At 41.8% G+C, this 17,049-nt stretch overlaps 1 protein-coding gene across 4 annotated transcripts in view; it reads right to left on the reverse strand.

The window, feature by feature from the left end:
• Positions 1 to 5,339: 5,339 nt before the first annotated feature.
• Positions 5,340 to 17,049, reverse strand: part of DIAPH2 (diaphanous related formin 2) — a 420,545-nt gene continuing 408,835 nt past the window's right edge. For 3 of the 4 annotated variants that reach the window (XM_072981023.2, XM_072981022.2, XM_072981021.2), the window contains one exon: positions 6,276 to 9,203. In XM_072981023.2, coding sequence (XP_072837124.2) covers positions 9,139 to 9,203 — 65 coding nt within the window. In that variant the 3' untranslated portion in view covers positions 6,276 to 9,138. Of the gene's footprint in view, positions 9,204 to 17,049 lie in introns of all 4 variants that reach the window. The other variant, XM_078380631.1, reaches the window with a different exon arrangement.

The raw sequence follows: 17,049 nt of genomic DNA on the forward strand, positions 1-17,049 counted from the left end.
ATAAGATATTGCAAAGCAAAAGCTGATTTTTAAAAACAAATTTAAATCAATTTATAACCAAACTCTGACATCACAAAAATGCATTTAGTTTGTGAATAGTACTGATATTATATAGAAAGCTTTTAAACATTTTAGTGCATCTCACTTATAATATATTTTGATGTCTAATCTAGAATAGACAATGCTACAATCCAGATTAGAATTATATACAGTGGTGCCTCGTATAACGAGTGCCCCGTTTAACGATGAATTCGCATAGCGATGGCATTTTTGCCATCGCTTTTGCGATCGTATAACGATGTTGCCTATGGGGAAAAATCGCTTTGCGATGTTTTCCCCATAGGCACCATTTTCCCCCAGCTGAGCGGCGGGAGCCTCCGAAGGAGTGCTCCCGCAGCTCAGCTGGGGGAAAATGCCTGCGGTGGCCTCGGAAGGACCCTTCCGAAGGGTCCTTCCGAGGCCACCGCTGGGATTCCCCTTCCCCGCGGCTGGCTTCCCCGGCCATGGTCGGACTTTCAGGAGTCCGACCATGCATGGGGTAGCCTGCCGCGGGTGGGATCCAAGCCGCGGGGAGAGGGTGGGGGGATCCGGATGGATCCCACCACCCTCCCCCCACGGCCTGAGGAGGGTGGGAGGCATGGCCGGACTCCTCGCCAGGCACCGCGGCTCCGATCCGATCTGAGCCGCGGTGCCTGCCAAGGAGACCGGCCATGCCTCCCACCCACCCCCACCTCCTGCGGCTTGAGAAGGGGGAGGCATGGCCGGACTCCTCGCCAGGCACCGCGGCTCAGATCGGATCGGAGCCGCGGTGCCTGCCAAGGAGTCCGGCTATGCTTCCCGCCCCCACCCCCACCTCCTGCGGCTTGAGAAGGGGGAGGCATGGCCGGACTCCTCGCCAGGCACCGCGGCTCCGATCCGATCGGAGCCGCGGTGCCTGCCAAGGAGACCGGCCATGCCTCCCACCCACCCCCACCTCCTGCGGCTTGAGAAGGGGGAGGCATGGCCGGACTCCTCGCCAGGCACCGCGGCTCAGATCGGATCGGAGCCGCGGTGCCTGCCAAGGAGTCCGGCTATGCTTCCCACCCCCACCCGCACCTCCTTCGGCTTGAGAAGGGGGAGGCATGGCCGGACTCCTCGCCAGGCACCGCGGCTCCGATCCGATCGGAGCCGCGGTGCCTGCCAAGGAGTCCGGCTATGCTTCCCACCCCCACCCGCACCTCCTTCGGCTTGAGAAGGGGGAGGCATGGCCGGACTCCTCGCCAGGCACCGCGGCTCCGATCCGATCGGAGCCACGGTGCCTGCCAAGGAGTCCGGCTATGCTTCCCACCCCCACCCCCACCTCCTTCGGCTTGAGAAGGGGGAGGCATGGCCGGACTCCTTGGCAGGCACCGCGGCTCAGATCGGATCGGAGCCGCGGTGCCTGGCGAGGAGTCCAGCCATGCCTCCCACCCCTCTCAAGCCGAAGGAGGTGGGGGTGGGGGTGGGAAGCATAGCCGGACTCCTTGGCAGGCACCGCGGCTCAGATCGGATCGGAGCCGCGGTGCCTGGCGAGGAGTCCGGCTATGCCTCCCACCCACCACCCACCTCCTGCGGCTTGAGAAGGGTGGGAGGCATGGCCGACTGTGCTTGCAGCAGCGGAAGAGGTGCCCTGTGGAGGAGAAGGCAGGAGCCGATCTGTCATTTCTCCTCCACCGGGCACCTCTTCTGCTGCTGCAAGCACAGTCGGGGCAGTCCTTTGGGAGAAGCCGGGCTGCTCCGAAGAAAGGCAGAAGCCCATCCAATCTCCCCCCCCTCCACACCGGGCAGCTTCTCCCGCTGCTCCCGATGGTTGCGAGGGGAGATCGGATGGGCTTCTGCCTTTCTTCGGAGCAGCCCGGCTTCTCCCAAAGGACTGCCCCGACTGTGCTTGCAGCAGCAGAAGAGGTGCCCGGTGGAGGAGAAATGACAGATCGGCTCCTGCCTTCTCCTCCACCGGGCACCTCCTCGGCTGCTGCAAGCAACTTCGGGGCAGCCCTTTGGGAGGAGCCGGGCTGCTCCGAAGAAAGGCAGAAGCCCATCCGATCTCCCCCCCTCCACACCGGGCAGCTTCTCCCGCTGCTCCCGATGGTTGCGAGGGGAGATCGGATGGGCTTCTGCCTTTCTTCGGAGCAGCCCGGCTTCTCCCAAAGGACTGCCCCGACTGTGCTTGCAGCAGCAGGTGCCCGGTGGAGGAGAAATGACAGATCGGCTCCTGCCTTCTCCTCCACCGGGCACCTCTTCCGCTGCTGCAAGCACAGTCGGGGCAGCCCTTTGGGAGAAGCCAGGTGGTGGGGGAGAAGGCAGGAGCCGATGCCGTCTTCCCCCCCTCCCCCGAGGCTTCTCCCAAAGGGCTGCGCCCGATAGTGGGGGAGAAAACCGGATAATCCATTCCTATTGGAACGGATTATCCGGTTTTCAATGCATCTCTATGGGAAAACACGTTTCACTTAACGATGTTTTCCCATAACGATGTTTTTTTTGGAACCAATTAACCTCGCTATGCGAGGCACCACTGTATTGAGTTGGCATTGGAATCAGTGGGGCAAAAAAAAAAAAAAGATATTTTGTAGATTGCAAGTTTATTGTAGTCCCTGTTCACAAAAAATCACAAATGTCATCACATCCCCAAATGTGCAAGGATTCCTTCAGATCTTCTGCTCAACATGCAGAGGTGTGACTCTGTAGCCAGTGGGGATAAAGTCATTGGGAGTGGGGAGCTACCAAGCACGGCCACAGAAAAGCAAACCACACGGTGATGAATACTTGAAGAGTGCTTATCTGAAGAGATGTTAGAAACTAGAATCATGTCAGAGAAAAGCTATTGCATTATATGGTATCTCTGCAAAAGTGGTATAATTTGTTTAGTTATTTCAAGGTAGCTAATCAAGAGATTTGGGAAGTAATAAGCATCTCTAGATTAAATATGCGTTCATGCATTGTTCACGAAGGTATGTTCAATGAGATAGGAAAAAGCAAGGTATATGTGTGTTAACGGGGCTCCTCGGCAATTTTTCATTTTGCCTTGTACAATGGTGGATGCCTCCTCTAACCCAGCATGTTAACACCAAAAATATTGGTCATCCACATATTCTGGGTATAACCAGAAACAGACAAGGGGGCATCATATAAATTGCTGCTGGCAGAACTCACTCAGGGAACCTCACATTATTGTGGTCGTAACTGGCACATGACATGAGCAACAGAATGTAGCAGTGAAATGATAAACACCCTTGGTGCATACATTTGGCATAAATGCTCATATATCAAGAATAACCAAGAACCACATATCATACAATCTGTACTGATAGTGAGGTTTCATGGGTGGAACATTATTCCAACTGGCATTTTTGAATAACATGGATACAGGACAATGATGTTGACAGTAGTGGTGCACATCTAGGCAAGGTAAGAATGTAGTCCTAAGTTTCAAGTTTCTGGTGCTGCAGAAAGAAGTTAATAGTGGATGTGCACTTCTGGTTACTCATACTTCTTACAAGAATGGGTCTTACATTTACAATAGCCTGCAATGTAAACAGACTATTTAATGCAAGTTACTTATTTGAATTTGCAAGTTCTAACAAAATAATAACAAGGAAAGGAAAGGAGGAAAAAAACATACCATGGCACATACTACAGCTTCTTTCTTTACATAGCTACTTCCTGCCAAGTGTCTACTGGGTGTGAAAAATTCCAGCTATACTATAGTGCTTAAATCAAAGCAAAACAACGCAGGCATGTGCTTAAGAAACAGGAAATCCGTTCTCTTTGTGTCCTGGGCAAAGGGAAAGGTATAAAGGGGCAATACATGTGCCATTATTAACACTGAATTGTTCCAAACGCACATAGATGTTAATATGCTTTTTAATTAAAAAGACAAGTTAATTGCAGTTATGGAAAATTCTGCATGATAAGCCTGTAACATCACCTAGTGTTTATCTGTTTTGGCCAGGAGGGCTCCTTTGTCATTAGGCAGTACTTTTGAGTGAGCAGTTTGCAAGATCTAAAAGCCAAACTGTCCCATGACTACAAACAATGAAGGCTTAGTTAGCTTTTTGCATTTATCTGCAAGACTGTGGAAATATTTTTAAGAGCATTTTGTTCAGACAGAAATCTTAGTCTGACTTGCAACATGAGCAGTCTACACATGCTCATGCAAGCCTGGAAGTCTTTGGCTTTTACCATGATGATCTTTATACCTTTCTTGCAGCATCAGGAATGGAAAAGAAGACAGACAGGATCTGAAGATGGGATAAAAGTGGGATATTTGATCTGAGAATGAACTGAACATTGCATTAGCTAGTTTCTTATTTCAACTCTAAAACAGAAGCTAAGAAAGAGCTTATTTGGATGTTGCTTTTTTATTTCAGCATGTCCTGAACATGACTATTCTCAAGAATAAATCATTTCTGCAAAACAGCTTGTGCATCAGAAGGTACAAATTATGACTGCGGAATGTTTTCCAGTTGGACAATGTGCTACCAAGATGGCAGGTAGGGTGAGGCACTAAAATCCATGAGCTCCTGGCTCAGACATTATAGACACTTCAAGTGGCCTGAGAGACAAATCTCCCATCTGCAGAAGTGTCCTGTGAACTGGTTCCTTCTTTCTAGTTGCATGAACAAACGAGTAAACTCAAATTTGAAGTTATTAAAACTTGTAATTAACGAAACCCTTTAAGCTCTTGTTGGCCACGTCTGAGACACTGGTGACCATGACTGCCTCTCTCACACCTTAATTTGTTATACACAGGAACCTGTTTTCCTTTATAGTAACTGAGGTGATGGCGGTGGTGCGTGCATGTATGTATGTGCATTTTTTGGATTCTGTGCCACATACTACCTGTTAAAAAAAAAGACATGGTGAATTTAGACTGATGAGATCATGTGGAGAAAAGAGCTTCCTCTGCCATGGTCTAATCAATGTATTTCAAGCTGAATTGCATTCTGAGGTAGTAAACACTCTTATACGTGCAGGTATAAATTAAATGTATTTAAGCATATAATGTTTCTGTATGTTTGTCACAGGCTGGTAAACAGTGGTTAGCAGAAACAAGCAATCCTCACTCACCAATAACTACATTAAAAAACAGAGATTTGGGGGCTTGTTGTTAAAAGTGGTTTTTTCCCCTAGAAATTCTGTTTAAAAATGAATAATTTGCCTAAAATGGGTTTGTTTGGAGAAGGTTTTATTTCCTTTACATTTTTCTAAGCAATCAAGCAGGAAGTATGCTTAAGCAATGACTAGAATTTTGCAGATCTTCCTGGTACTCCAATTATTTTAAGGGATATGTGTTAGTTCAGGGTATCAGAATTTAGCTTCAGTTTCCACATCTAACATTTTATTTTAAATTTCTGCAAACATTTTGAAGAAATGTAACTTACAAAACACAAATGCTATATTTAATTTTCTTCACTTAAAATATAAATGCACACAAATGTCTTCTGCAATATCAGAAATACATTTTTTCTTAAAATATGCAAGCTCAATAGTGGTGTTCAGTGTCACAAAAGGCTCAACATTTAGTTTCCAAAGTTTGCCCCCCTTTGTCAGGTGGGAGCCTGTATCTGTGTATCTGTGCGCAATTCTTTAGTAATTATTTCCATTTAGATAATAAAATAAGGCAAGTGCAGTTTAGGAAATGGTGCAATGACCTCCAGATTACAAATTCACTAGGTCACTAGGTAAACATACGACAAGCATAGGAATCATACTAATACCATAAAGCAAGGTGTCTTTCTAAAAAAATCTGCATTTTCAAATACAATAAAAAGCTATCAAAAGATTCAGTGACCCAACATAAACGTTAGAAAATATTTTTTTAGACTTTATAAATACTAGCACCCAGTATTTACAATATACTCCCCACTTTTTTTTCTTTATTAAGAAACATATATGCTAAATTACATAGAATGTCCCAAAGATGGAAGAAAATGACTGGATTTGTAAAACTGAAATATCAGAATATCTTTAGGTTCCTTTCGGATTTGGTTGTTGACAGAATTTGGTTTTTTAAACTATTCAGTTGCCCATTATTAAGTTATTCAAAAGCAAAATGACAAAAATAAAAATACTGCCCTCAATAATTAATGTTACAGGTAGAAAAACCCCCAACCCTTTTCTAATGCTCTGATAAATTCTTCAAACATCTTCCTTTTTAAATTATTGAAACTTATTTCTCTTTTCTGATTTGCAATGCATTGTCTTCAAGATATTGTAGATTAGAAAAGACACACTTTCCTCATTCAAATGAATTACTGTTTTGGCTTTATGTATTAAATAAATTTGATTCTAAATACTTGAGCTAGACTATTTAGATAGATTGGTAATTTAAAAAAAATCCTATTAGTCATCTTGCAACTATTAATAAATTATTAACGTGGGAAATAACTTCAGGGTATTGATTCATCTGCTCTAATCATATGTCAAGGAAACTGTTTAGTGGGCCGGCATCCTTTTTCCACCCTCACTCCCTAAAAGGACCTATATTTTGCCATTTGAAATTTTTTGCAATATTCTCTACTTCACTGGAGGGACATGAGAATGCCATTAAGGTTATTTCTTTCTTACTGAATTTAAATTCTTCAGCAGCATACACAGACAGGATGAACCTGCAAGTAGCTGCTTTGAACCCCAGTTTGAGCCTACCCAAACAGACGGGCTCCATTCTTTCTTAGATTGGTAGCAAGGGCACAATAAAAACACAGGTTTGTAATTCCATTATAATACACCCCATTCAGTGCCTAAGCATGAGAATTTATGGACCAATGATTATCTACCTTGGCTTACTGAAGGTGTATTAGATGAACAGTGGCTAAGAAAACTGCAGTAGAGTCAATGTAGAACCTTCTATTGTACAACACATTGCATCAGAAAAATGTACAATTAGCGCCAAATGAGGAAGACCTGATTAGGGAAGCTGGTCCAGTCACCATTCCTGTCCATCCTAGAATTTGAGGATATTATGAAGATGAAACCCCATGTGTCCTGACCTGAACTCTCCAGCCAAAAGGTTATAATGTGACTCATAATTTTGCTGGGCTGGGAAAACTGTGAATGTATCCCAATTGTCATCCCACTGCTAATGGAAGGCAGTTGTTGGCGAAATGGGAAGAGCAGCAACCACTGATGATCTAATTTGCTTCCTTGCAGTGCCCTCCCCACCCACCCTACACTGGAGAACTTGGGAGATCCACTACGAAAGATTCAGAAGGAATGCTGAGCTGTTGGGGAGATTTCTGAAGCCTATTCCTCTGTGACATGTTTTTTTCCTAACCTACGAATTTTTTTTTCCCCAGAGGTGAGCATTTTGGCCCTTGCTTGCTGCATCTGGTAGCGACTCTAAAACTTCTGAGGAAACTGAGCAAGGAGGGCTTTCTCCTGAGTTTTAAACACTGTCTGATACAAAAGCAATTCCATCCTATTACTCTAATAGAATCTTTTGCTGCAGTACTTAAATGTACCCTCCATCAGCCATGTTAAATTGGCTCCTGTAAACTGATTAGTAGGAAGAACTAAAGTAAATTTTTGCACATCTTGGCCACAGCAATTCCCTCTGATGGAAGTGCCCTATCCTCCTGAAGCACGCACACACATGGCAGGAGCAATTTATACTATTCTAAAACATATAGGCCCAAATCCCAATACATCAGTTACACCTGCAGAAGGGTTGTGACATCACCATCAGGGGGGATTTTCTGAAATTAAAGACTCCCTCCTTCAATCTTGCAGCTCCCACATAACAGTGATGACATAGGAGTTGGAAAAATTGCAGGACACAAGTAGGAAGCTATCAAATACCTAAAATTATCCTTGCCAATTGTGTAATCACTCTTCTGCAGGTGTAATTGATGCAACAGGACTTTGGCTTTTAAAATATCAGCTGATTGAGGTTGATGATCTTTGGCCTGATATAGAATTGACATCAGTAAAAAAAAAGTCAGGCAATGATGTGCTACAGCAGGCTTCCTCATTCTTGCACCCTCTAGAAGTGCCGGACTACAGCTTCCATGATCTCTAGTCAATATAGCCAATGGCCATACTGCTTCTACTTAATGGAAACTGTAGTCCAACACATCTAGAGGGTTGTAGATTGTGGAAGGCTGTTGCTAGATAGTATTGCTTATGCATGTGGCAGTCCCTCTCTTTGCTCTTAATTTACCAATAGGGTCATCTTGATATGGGCTAAAATAATTTTGGCATTCAATTGTTTCAAGTGTACCTTTTTTATTATCTTCATAGGAAGAGATTATGTCTCTGAAAACTTAAAAGGTAAAGGAGTTTTAGAACCATGAAAATAGTTAAGAATTTTTCCTCAAAATATCTGTATAAAGTTTACATAAGTGCATAATTAGAAAATACATTTTTAAATACAGTTAAAAACATATTCTGCATGTGATATGGTTTAACTTTGGTACAATCCTATGTTCTTATTCTTTATGATTGTTATTGTTATTATTATTATTTAGCAATGATAAAAAGCTATATATCTTTTTTCCACTGAGTGTAGATTTGTGATAAAAGTATAACTGCAACTAAGATAGGTGAACCCATCATGATTGAAACTTGAGAAAAGGGAACTGATGGGACATATACAGTGCTTTCTCAAGCTTAAAAAAAAAGGTATCTTATGTGCGGTATATTGAAAATGGAATTTCTGATAATCATATCTAAATTCATCCATATGCATGTTTCCCATTTTCTCTTCTTTCATGTCAAAATAAGAACTACAATTGATCTCCTGAACTCTTTCATTGACCTTATCCCTCAATGCCATTGATTTAACAATACACTTATGCCTTGTCCACCTTTACATATATAAGTGTGTGTACAGCCTTAATTATTGGCTTAACAATCTCAAGTAATACTAGTGAAGTAGAGACATAATCTTATATTTTAACACTGCTTACAGTTCTTAACAATTTTGTTAGTAATATACAGTAAGTTGATTGACTTTTTTTGTCACAGTTGACATCTGCAAAAATGCACATTCTTCTTGTTGTTCCTTAGAACTCATTTAAATTTCATTTCTGATCATACTTGCTCTTCAAACATTCTTTTCAGCATGTCTCCATTTATAGTAACTAAAACATCTTTCCAGTTCTTTGGCATGGGAGGGTGGATTCATACAGCTGTGATAGTTCCATTGTGGCGGGAACGTGACCTTTCTAGAGTTACTCGTCTGTTATCTGGAACACAAAGGGAGAAGGAAACAACAGCATAAGATTTTAAAACATGGATATTGCAATGTCAAGAGGTTTGCAAGCAGTCCCGAAAATAATTTCAAAGGAATATATAAATAAATTACTAGGAGGATGGATCAGAGAAATTTCAGAATGAAGCTGCCAGGCGGAGTTCAAGAGTTCTGCAATCAGCAATAAATTGCTTTCCTGATCCAAGAAGCTGCAGTGATAAAAGCATTGGGAGAATTCTCCAGCACTCTCGCCTTGGAAAAAATGGTTGACAACGAAAATGCAGTGGAAAGTGTTACTGTATAAAGAAGCCTCTGTGCTCAAATGCTTTGAGAAGGAAAAAAAGAACCTATTTTTTTGATGTGGTAAGAAATTAACAAACTTTCACACAACACATCTATAGACTCTTCTCGAAACACAAACTGCAGACTCCTTACATCGTAAGGAGACAAGACGTTCAAATTTATCAAAAGCAAACAAACAGGACCATAAAATCTGCTAAAGGACACAAAAGTTTTCAATAGTAAACAGCAACTATTGCAATGAGTAATCATGTTGCAGGGAAAACCTGTCGTAGGCTAAAAGCCCAACATCCTCAGAACATTATTACAAGGCAGGAAAGCAGGCAGGCTATGGTTAAAATACCACTGATTAGCTGGAATTGGATAGAAAACAATAGGTCTTTGCACAGGAATGACTAATGTACATGAGTTACGAACTTGGTGCTAGAACTGGATAGATTACAGTTTCCCTACTGCTCAAGTTTACAGCAATCAGAAGCAAGGCTTTAAGAATTCATAGGCATTTCTCTACCATTACATTCAAGACGGGGCTCTCCTTCTCTTCTTCCTGCTGAAAACCCTGCAATGGGAAATCTGGGATCCTATTTAGTGTTTATGTGTGCATAGATTTCTAAAGGAGGGAGCTCCTGCAGTATTTGGAAAGGTGCTGGTCACATGCAAACAAACAGAAGAAGCCCTTTGTGAGATTTTCATGCCAGTTTTTGCAGTTGGAGTTCCATGTTCATAAATACCAAACAGGATAGTGGCCTTTGTCTTCGGTTGTGTAGAGATGAGATGTTATAAGTGAGGGCCATTATGTCAACTAGATCTGGCAACAAGCCCAGCTTTTTCTTTAAAGTCCACATAGTGTGACAGATGGTTCTATAGGTTAGAGAAACAGAGTCCATTTTGCATGAAATACTTGCATACAACGCCTTTGTGCAGAACCATGTAGACACAGCACAACTTTATGATAACCTTGGAAATGTAGAACTTTGGTAGTAGTTGGTGTACAGTTTTTGCAGATGCATTGATTCTGCCATGATGGAATTATTTCCTATTAATAATAGGTCCTAAACCAATAAACTGTAGAAATGGAGATGTCCTGGAAAGGGGAGTGCAGCATTTACAGTTATTCTCAGCTAAACCTTTGAAAAGTTTAAGAATCTGTATAAAATCTGGTAGAGATAGGTATAGGACGCTTTTGGGGGTGGCGGGATTATGATGTTTGACAGAATCCAAACCATGCTATTCATTGACGAAATTCCTACTGTGTAGCTATGTCAGCATAACTTGAGGCTGCACAAATAGCTGCAAAATTAATGTCATGGTGGAAGTCATATCTAGCAAGCGGTTCTGTGGGCAACATTGCACAATTCATTACATAATCAATTGTGCAAATAGGCACACAATGCAGACTGCCTGGGTGTAATTTTAAAGTACAACAAATATTACACTATAACAGAATTTCAGCCAGGTTGTACATTAACACCCTCAGTACAAATGCTGTTCTCTGTTTTATTTAGACTGTTGAAATTGGTGAAGAAATGGGAGTTAAGACAGTTCATTACAGACTGTCTTACTTTTATGAGGAAAAATGTATTTTGAAGGGAAAAATGAAGTTCATAAAGGAATAAATACAGTACACTGGATTTAATTTGAAACTGGTTTAGATGAAAGGATATTTATCTGAACAATAGTAGAATATAAAAGCTTGAAAAAGGATGCAGGCCAAAAAAACTGTGCAATTACTGTGCAGTAATTTAGTGGTTCCCCTCCTCTGGTGGGCTGTCCTTCATGCAGTCAGTCATGTGAGCCATCACATACCTGATTTTGCAACCAGTATATACATGGATGCACAAAAGACAGCCCACTGGAGAGGATGAACTGTTTATGTGAACACTCTTGTACTTTGCATCTCCTCAACAGGATTTTGGCCAGTGTCTATTGCTTGACTTGCTAACCAATGGCTAAAATACAAAAGTAAGTCATATTAGAGACACAATTCAGTAAGCCTGTGATTTACTACTGGATTTCAGCCATGAAGTTACAGTATAACAAAAAAATACATATTTTCCCAAAGCGACTCTTAGGTAAAGAAGGAAACAACTCTTAATATTTGTTTTAATACTCTTGAAGATTTACTTGGTACAGTGGTGCCTTGAATTATGAACGCCCTTACCTACGAAAATTTTGAGTTACGAAAAACTCCGGCCGCAAAATTTTGCTTCGGCTTGGGGCCAGAGCTTCGACATAAGAACAGAAAAAGGCAGGGGCAAAAGGCGGGAAATTTAAATTGTTGGTGGCAAAGCAGCTGCTTCTTTGTAGCTCTTTCAGTTAGAGCAGGGGTCAGGGAACTTTTTTATTCCTGAGGGGCAGGAGGAGGAAGGAGAGGCGGGGGCAGCTCCAGATCGCCGCCGGGTGCAGGAAGCCAGTGTGCTCCCTGCCCATCCCTGGAGTTTACTCATAAGTAAGGTAAAGGTAAAGGTTCCCCTTGACATTTTTTTAGACCAGTCGTGTCCGACTCTAGGGGGCGGTGCTCATCCTGTTTTCAAGTCGTAGAGCCAGTGCTTGTCCGAAGACAGTTTCCGTTGTCATGTGGCCAGTGTGACTAGGGAACGCTGTTTCACCTTCCCACTGAGGTGGTACCTATTTATCTACTTGCATTTGCATGCTTTCAAACTGCTAGGTTGGCAAGGAGCTGGAACAAGCAAGGAGGGCTCACTCTGTTGCGTGGATTCAATCCTACGACTGCTGGTCTTCTGACCTTGCAGCACAGAGGCTTCTGTGGTTTAGCTCCCTTCTACTCATGAGTAAGGCCCACCACAGGCATGGGCCTACTCATGAGTAAGGGTGCCCAAAGATGCTGGGCTGGGCTGAAGCACAGGGGTGGGAGGGGCTCCTCTGTGGACAAGGAGTGCAGCAGCGGCGGCGCAGGAGGAGGCTCCCCACCAGGAGTGAGTGCCATTGGACGCTTCAGTCTGCCTGGTAAGGTGCTGCTTTTTCCTTTTTAGAACCTTCTGGGTGGGTTTGCAGGGTGGGTCTCGGTGGAGGGGGGGGGTTATGTTTCGGTGCTGTGTTGTTTTTTTGCAGTCCCAGCGTGGGGATTATTCAATGTTTATTTTTTTGGTTTTATTTTTTTTTGCAGCCTTCGGGCTTGCTCTGTTTATTTTTTTGTTGTTTTTTTAAAACCCCACAGCCTTCCGATTGGGCTTTCTGTGTGCTTTAATTTTTTTGGTTGTTTTTTTTTTAAATGCTGGAACGGATTAATCCCATTCCCATGCATTTAAATGGGAAATAGTGCTTCGACTTACGAAAAATTCAGGTTCTGGCCACCGTTCCAATATGGATTAATTTCGTAAGTTGAGGCACCACTGTATTCAGAAGCTTGATTGTGATTATGTGAATGACCTCAGTAAGCTTAATTTATCATGTTTGGTTTAATATCATGTCTCAACATATTGTGATGATCTCAACTTGCTTTTTTTCTCTTATTGCCAGTGAAGTAATTGATATGCTAAAAGGTAGTTTACAATGTGGAACATATGAAATTTACTGAATCATTTGTTTACAAGAGATAGGGGCATGCCCATCTTAAGTATACACTACAAATCCAGAGTAGGAACCCCCCCACTCTGAACTGTAGATAAATAGGCACATTATTCATGTTGTAACCAGATTTAAATGTTGTCTGTACTTTGACTGGTAGGTTGCTGAATTAATGCTTCCATTTAAGTATGCATACAACTGAGGCCAAGAATTTCACTTGTTTTCAAACTATGCAGTACAGGAGTGTCCCAGTGAAGATGTGCTTCTCTCAGTCTCTTGCTCTTGGAAAGCAATAGAGGAGGGGAAAACACACGGCCTCCCACCCCAAAAGTGAGAATTCTCCACATAATATATTTTCCCCAACAACAGATTTTCTCAGTTTTGTTTTATTTTTTTTCCTGGAAGGAATGCCAAGGTGTTTGGGATTATTACAATTCATGTGTAGAATGATACATGATTCACCAGAAGGAACATCAAGGTGCACAGTATTTGGTAGTTTCCTGGACAGAAGAAAAGGAAAAAAACAAACAAACAACAAAACAAAAAGGAAGATAAATTATTTTTCACAGGAGGTTGGGGAATCTTGTTGGTGCAGGGGGAAGTCTTGCAGGTGATTCTTGGCATGGCAAGACCTGGAAAATTACTGGAAATTTTCTGAGTACTTCTCACATACTTAGCACGTGGTAAGCAGCAGATGAGAAACATGTGCTCTTCCCTACCTACAAGAAATCTCAATCTTGAATAACTAGACTATTTATGTCCAACTGCATAACTAGACTATCTATGGCCAATCATAGCTATTTTATGGTACAGGAAAGTCTTCTAAAACACTGTAGTAGGCATCTATGACATGAAACATTTTAGCAGGGGAAAGAGAGTTCCTAAATGGCAGGAGATAAGGGAACATGATGTTGGCAGATTTGTGTTTAACGAATTGCAGGCTCATGTGCTATGTCTTTCCATAGCAGAAGAAGAAACACTTTGGAAGACAAAAGTGGAAGGCAAACAGATTTGTCTCCAGGGGAGCAAGATCTCTTGGCATTTCTTCTGGTCATATTGTTTTTAGGCTAGGATATCCTGGGAATGTAACAAAGACTAGCTGTCAGTATACAGGACTGTGCATGTTGCTTCTAACAGACCTATCTGCATATTACAGCTGCACAAGAGTGCAGCAGAGGAAATTAACATTCTACAATATGATTCTAAAAATGGAGTCACTCCTCTCCCGTAACTTTTAAACTGGGCTTTGGATCAATCAGCAGTGCATTTGGTACAGTTGTAAAAGACAGACTGCTCTTGCTCTGTACCCAATCTGGGGATGTTCGGGTAAATAATTTTAAAATTATATATATATTTTTTAAAAGACCTGATTTAACTTATGGTCCCTGTGCAGAAACACATGTAAAATATTACCTTAAAATACTATTAATTACTCTACCTGCTTTTCTATATTTCAAGTAAATTGATTCTGAAGTGGCTGGAACATTGGTTCCTTAAGGTAGCACTTTATAGCAGAAAGACACTCACTTTTGTACAATAGAAGGTTGACCAGCTGTATTTCTTACCAGAATGCTTTACAAGCTTTCCCTAAAGGAAGAGGAGGCTGCCTCCCTCTAATTGTTGGCAGGGTGTCTGTACTAGAGGCAGAAGGACAGGAACAGTAGGGGAGGCTGTACTCTCTCTTTCTCTCTCTCTCTGTGTGTGAAAAACCAGAGTCACTTTGGTTTCACTTCTAACAATAGCCTCTGAACCAATAGCAGCTGTAAGAACCTCCACACTTTTTGGGGGGGCTCTGACCCCCCAGGAGTGCAGGCTCTCTACTGAGATTCATTGCTTTCTGTATGTAGGACAATAACAAAGTTGGAAGCATATGGCAGAAGAGCTAAAGTGAATTTCTCAAACAATGGTTAGAATAAATAGTTTGCTAATAGGACAGGGCTCACCAACGTGGAGGATATATCAGGGATCTCCTACCAACTCTCCTCAGACTGAAGAAGCTACTTGGATGAGTAGCAAAACATTTCAGCCTAACAAAAAAGAAGTCCAGTTGCCATGGCTCAACTTCCAGACAACCTCACCTGGATGACTGAGAATCTTCACAGAAATAATCATCGTGGTTATACCACAGATTTGTGCTTGGAGCTCATATACACTTGAATATTACAATACTGCAGGTCTTTTTAGTTTCAATTTCTGTAATAACATCATTTGGCATGGAATTTACCTTTTCAACAACTATCATGCACCTGGCCAATATTTTCATTGAGCTCTCCATTACAACAACCAATTTCATAGTCAGCAATTGCCAGGTGAGATCCCACAATATGCATACAATATCATTTTTTCCAAAAAGACTATGGATTATGAATGTGGGATGTTGTGCGTCTCAATTCATGATTGAAAATGCCAGGAAATGTCTCAACATTACTGCACAGTATCATGCCCATAGTGCCGGGGGAAAAAAAGGATGTCAAACTTTACATAGCAAACAGCAGCCTGAATACCAATTGTAGCAGTCAAGGGGGTCTACAGGATTGCCTTTTGTGCTCACTAACATTCAGAAAAAGACAACAAGCAAAGGAAAATTCCAGAAGCTAACTCCTTTTTTTAAAATCAGTTAACACTTTTCACCCAACCACAAAGCAGCTGTTATGCTTGTTTTACAACAAATCATCTGGGTATCTATTGTTACACATAGCTGTATGTATGCTATGAAGACAGTTATATAAAGAGAAAAGCCAATACGTTTCGAGATTTTACATGGGGAAGATACTGCAACAGCAGAGGCAGCCCTGGCAATACAGAAACAGACATTTGCCTAAATGGTTAGACTCAACTGATGGAAACGATTCACTCTTGTTTCACTGAAAGCACCAGTGCTGACTACAGCTCTTGGGGAAGGGAGGATTCTTGAACTAGAAGCCATTGTCCTTCTTCTCTTCCTTGCTGCCACCACCTTTGTTTCCCTGAAAACAACAGTCATTATTGTCCTCCCCATCTCTCCAATGTTTGTGGTCTATTTGGGCCATAGGTATAATGAAGGTGGGTGACTGGCAGTGGCCAGCAGCAGAACCAAAAGACTCTGGCTGGGAAGGAAAAAACAAGAAACCGGGCCTTCTTGGCGGTGGCTCCTCGCCTCTGGAACAATCTGCCTCCGGAGATTCATGTGGCCCCTTCACTGGGTATTTTAAAAAACCAATTAAAAATATGGGTGTTCAGGCAGGCCTTCTCTCCAGTTAATATCTGATTCTTTTCTTTTCTCTTTTTCTTTTGTGGTTTATTTTTTATTTTCTCTTCCCCATCTTGAAGAACTGGCTATTTAATGTAATAATTCTTTTTTATATTTATTGGTTGTCTTATGTGTTTGTAAGCCGCCTAGAGTGGTCTCAAGACCAGATAGGCGGGATATAAATAGAATAAATAAATAAATAAATATAAGTTTGATTCCCCACTGTGCCTCATTTTGTCACCTACATATCAAGCAGGTGTATTTAAATGTTTTAATTGTATAATACTAGATATGTTTCAACAGTACGTCCTTCAAGCATCAGAACAATTTTATCTCTTAAATTATTTTAGATGATTCTTTCAGGAACATATACCAATATATATGGTCACTGCATTTTCAACATTTCCCCCTATACAATAGAAGCTTCTTAAAAATATATCAGAAAAAGAAAATGCAATATAGCAAACAGAATGCAATCTCATTTTAATTGTAAAATCCACTTAGAACTCATTTTGATATTGTAATAAAATGTGCCAAAATAGAAATGCAATGAATATATTACATCCAATATGCAAATACAATGTAACTGCCTTCATTCATTTGCAAGCTTTGTCAAGGATGACTGTTGTTCTTGTAACTGCTAAAAGGTATCAATACCCTTGGGTGTATTTCTGGCTCAATAGATGTCTGGGAGGGAAGATTTACTCAGCTTGTAACTGCTGCTTCATGACAGATACCACCTCTAAGATGCTTATTTTTAGGTCATTTATATGGTTGAAACTTT

The sequence above is a fragment of the Pogona vitticeps genome, chromosome 11 (genome assembly GCF_051106095.1).
Source record: "Pogona vitticeps strain Pit_001003342236 chromosome 11, PviZW2.1, whole genome shotgun sequence".
Taxonomy (NCBI): Eukaryota; Metazoa; Chordata; class Lepidosauria; order Squamata; family Agamidae; genus Pogona; species Pogona vitticeps.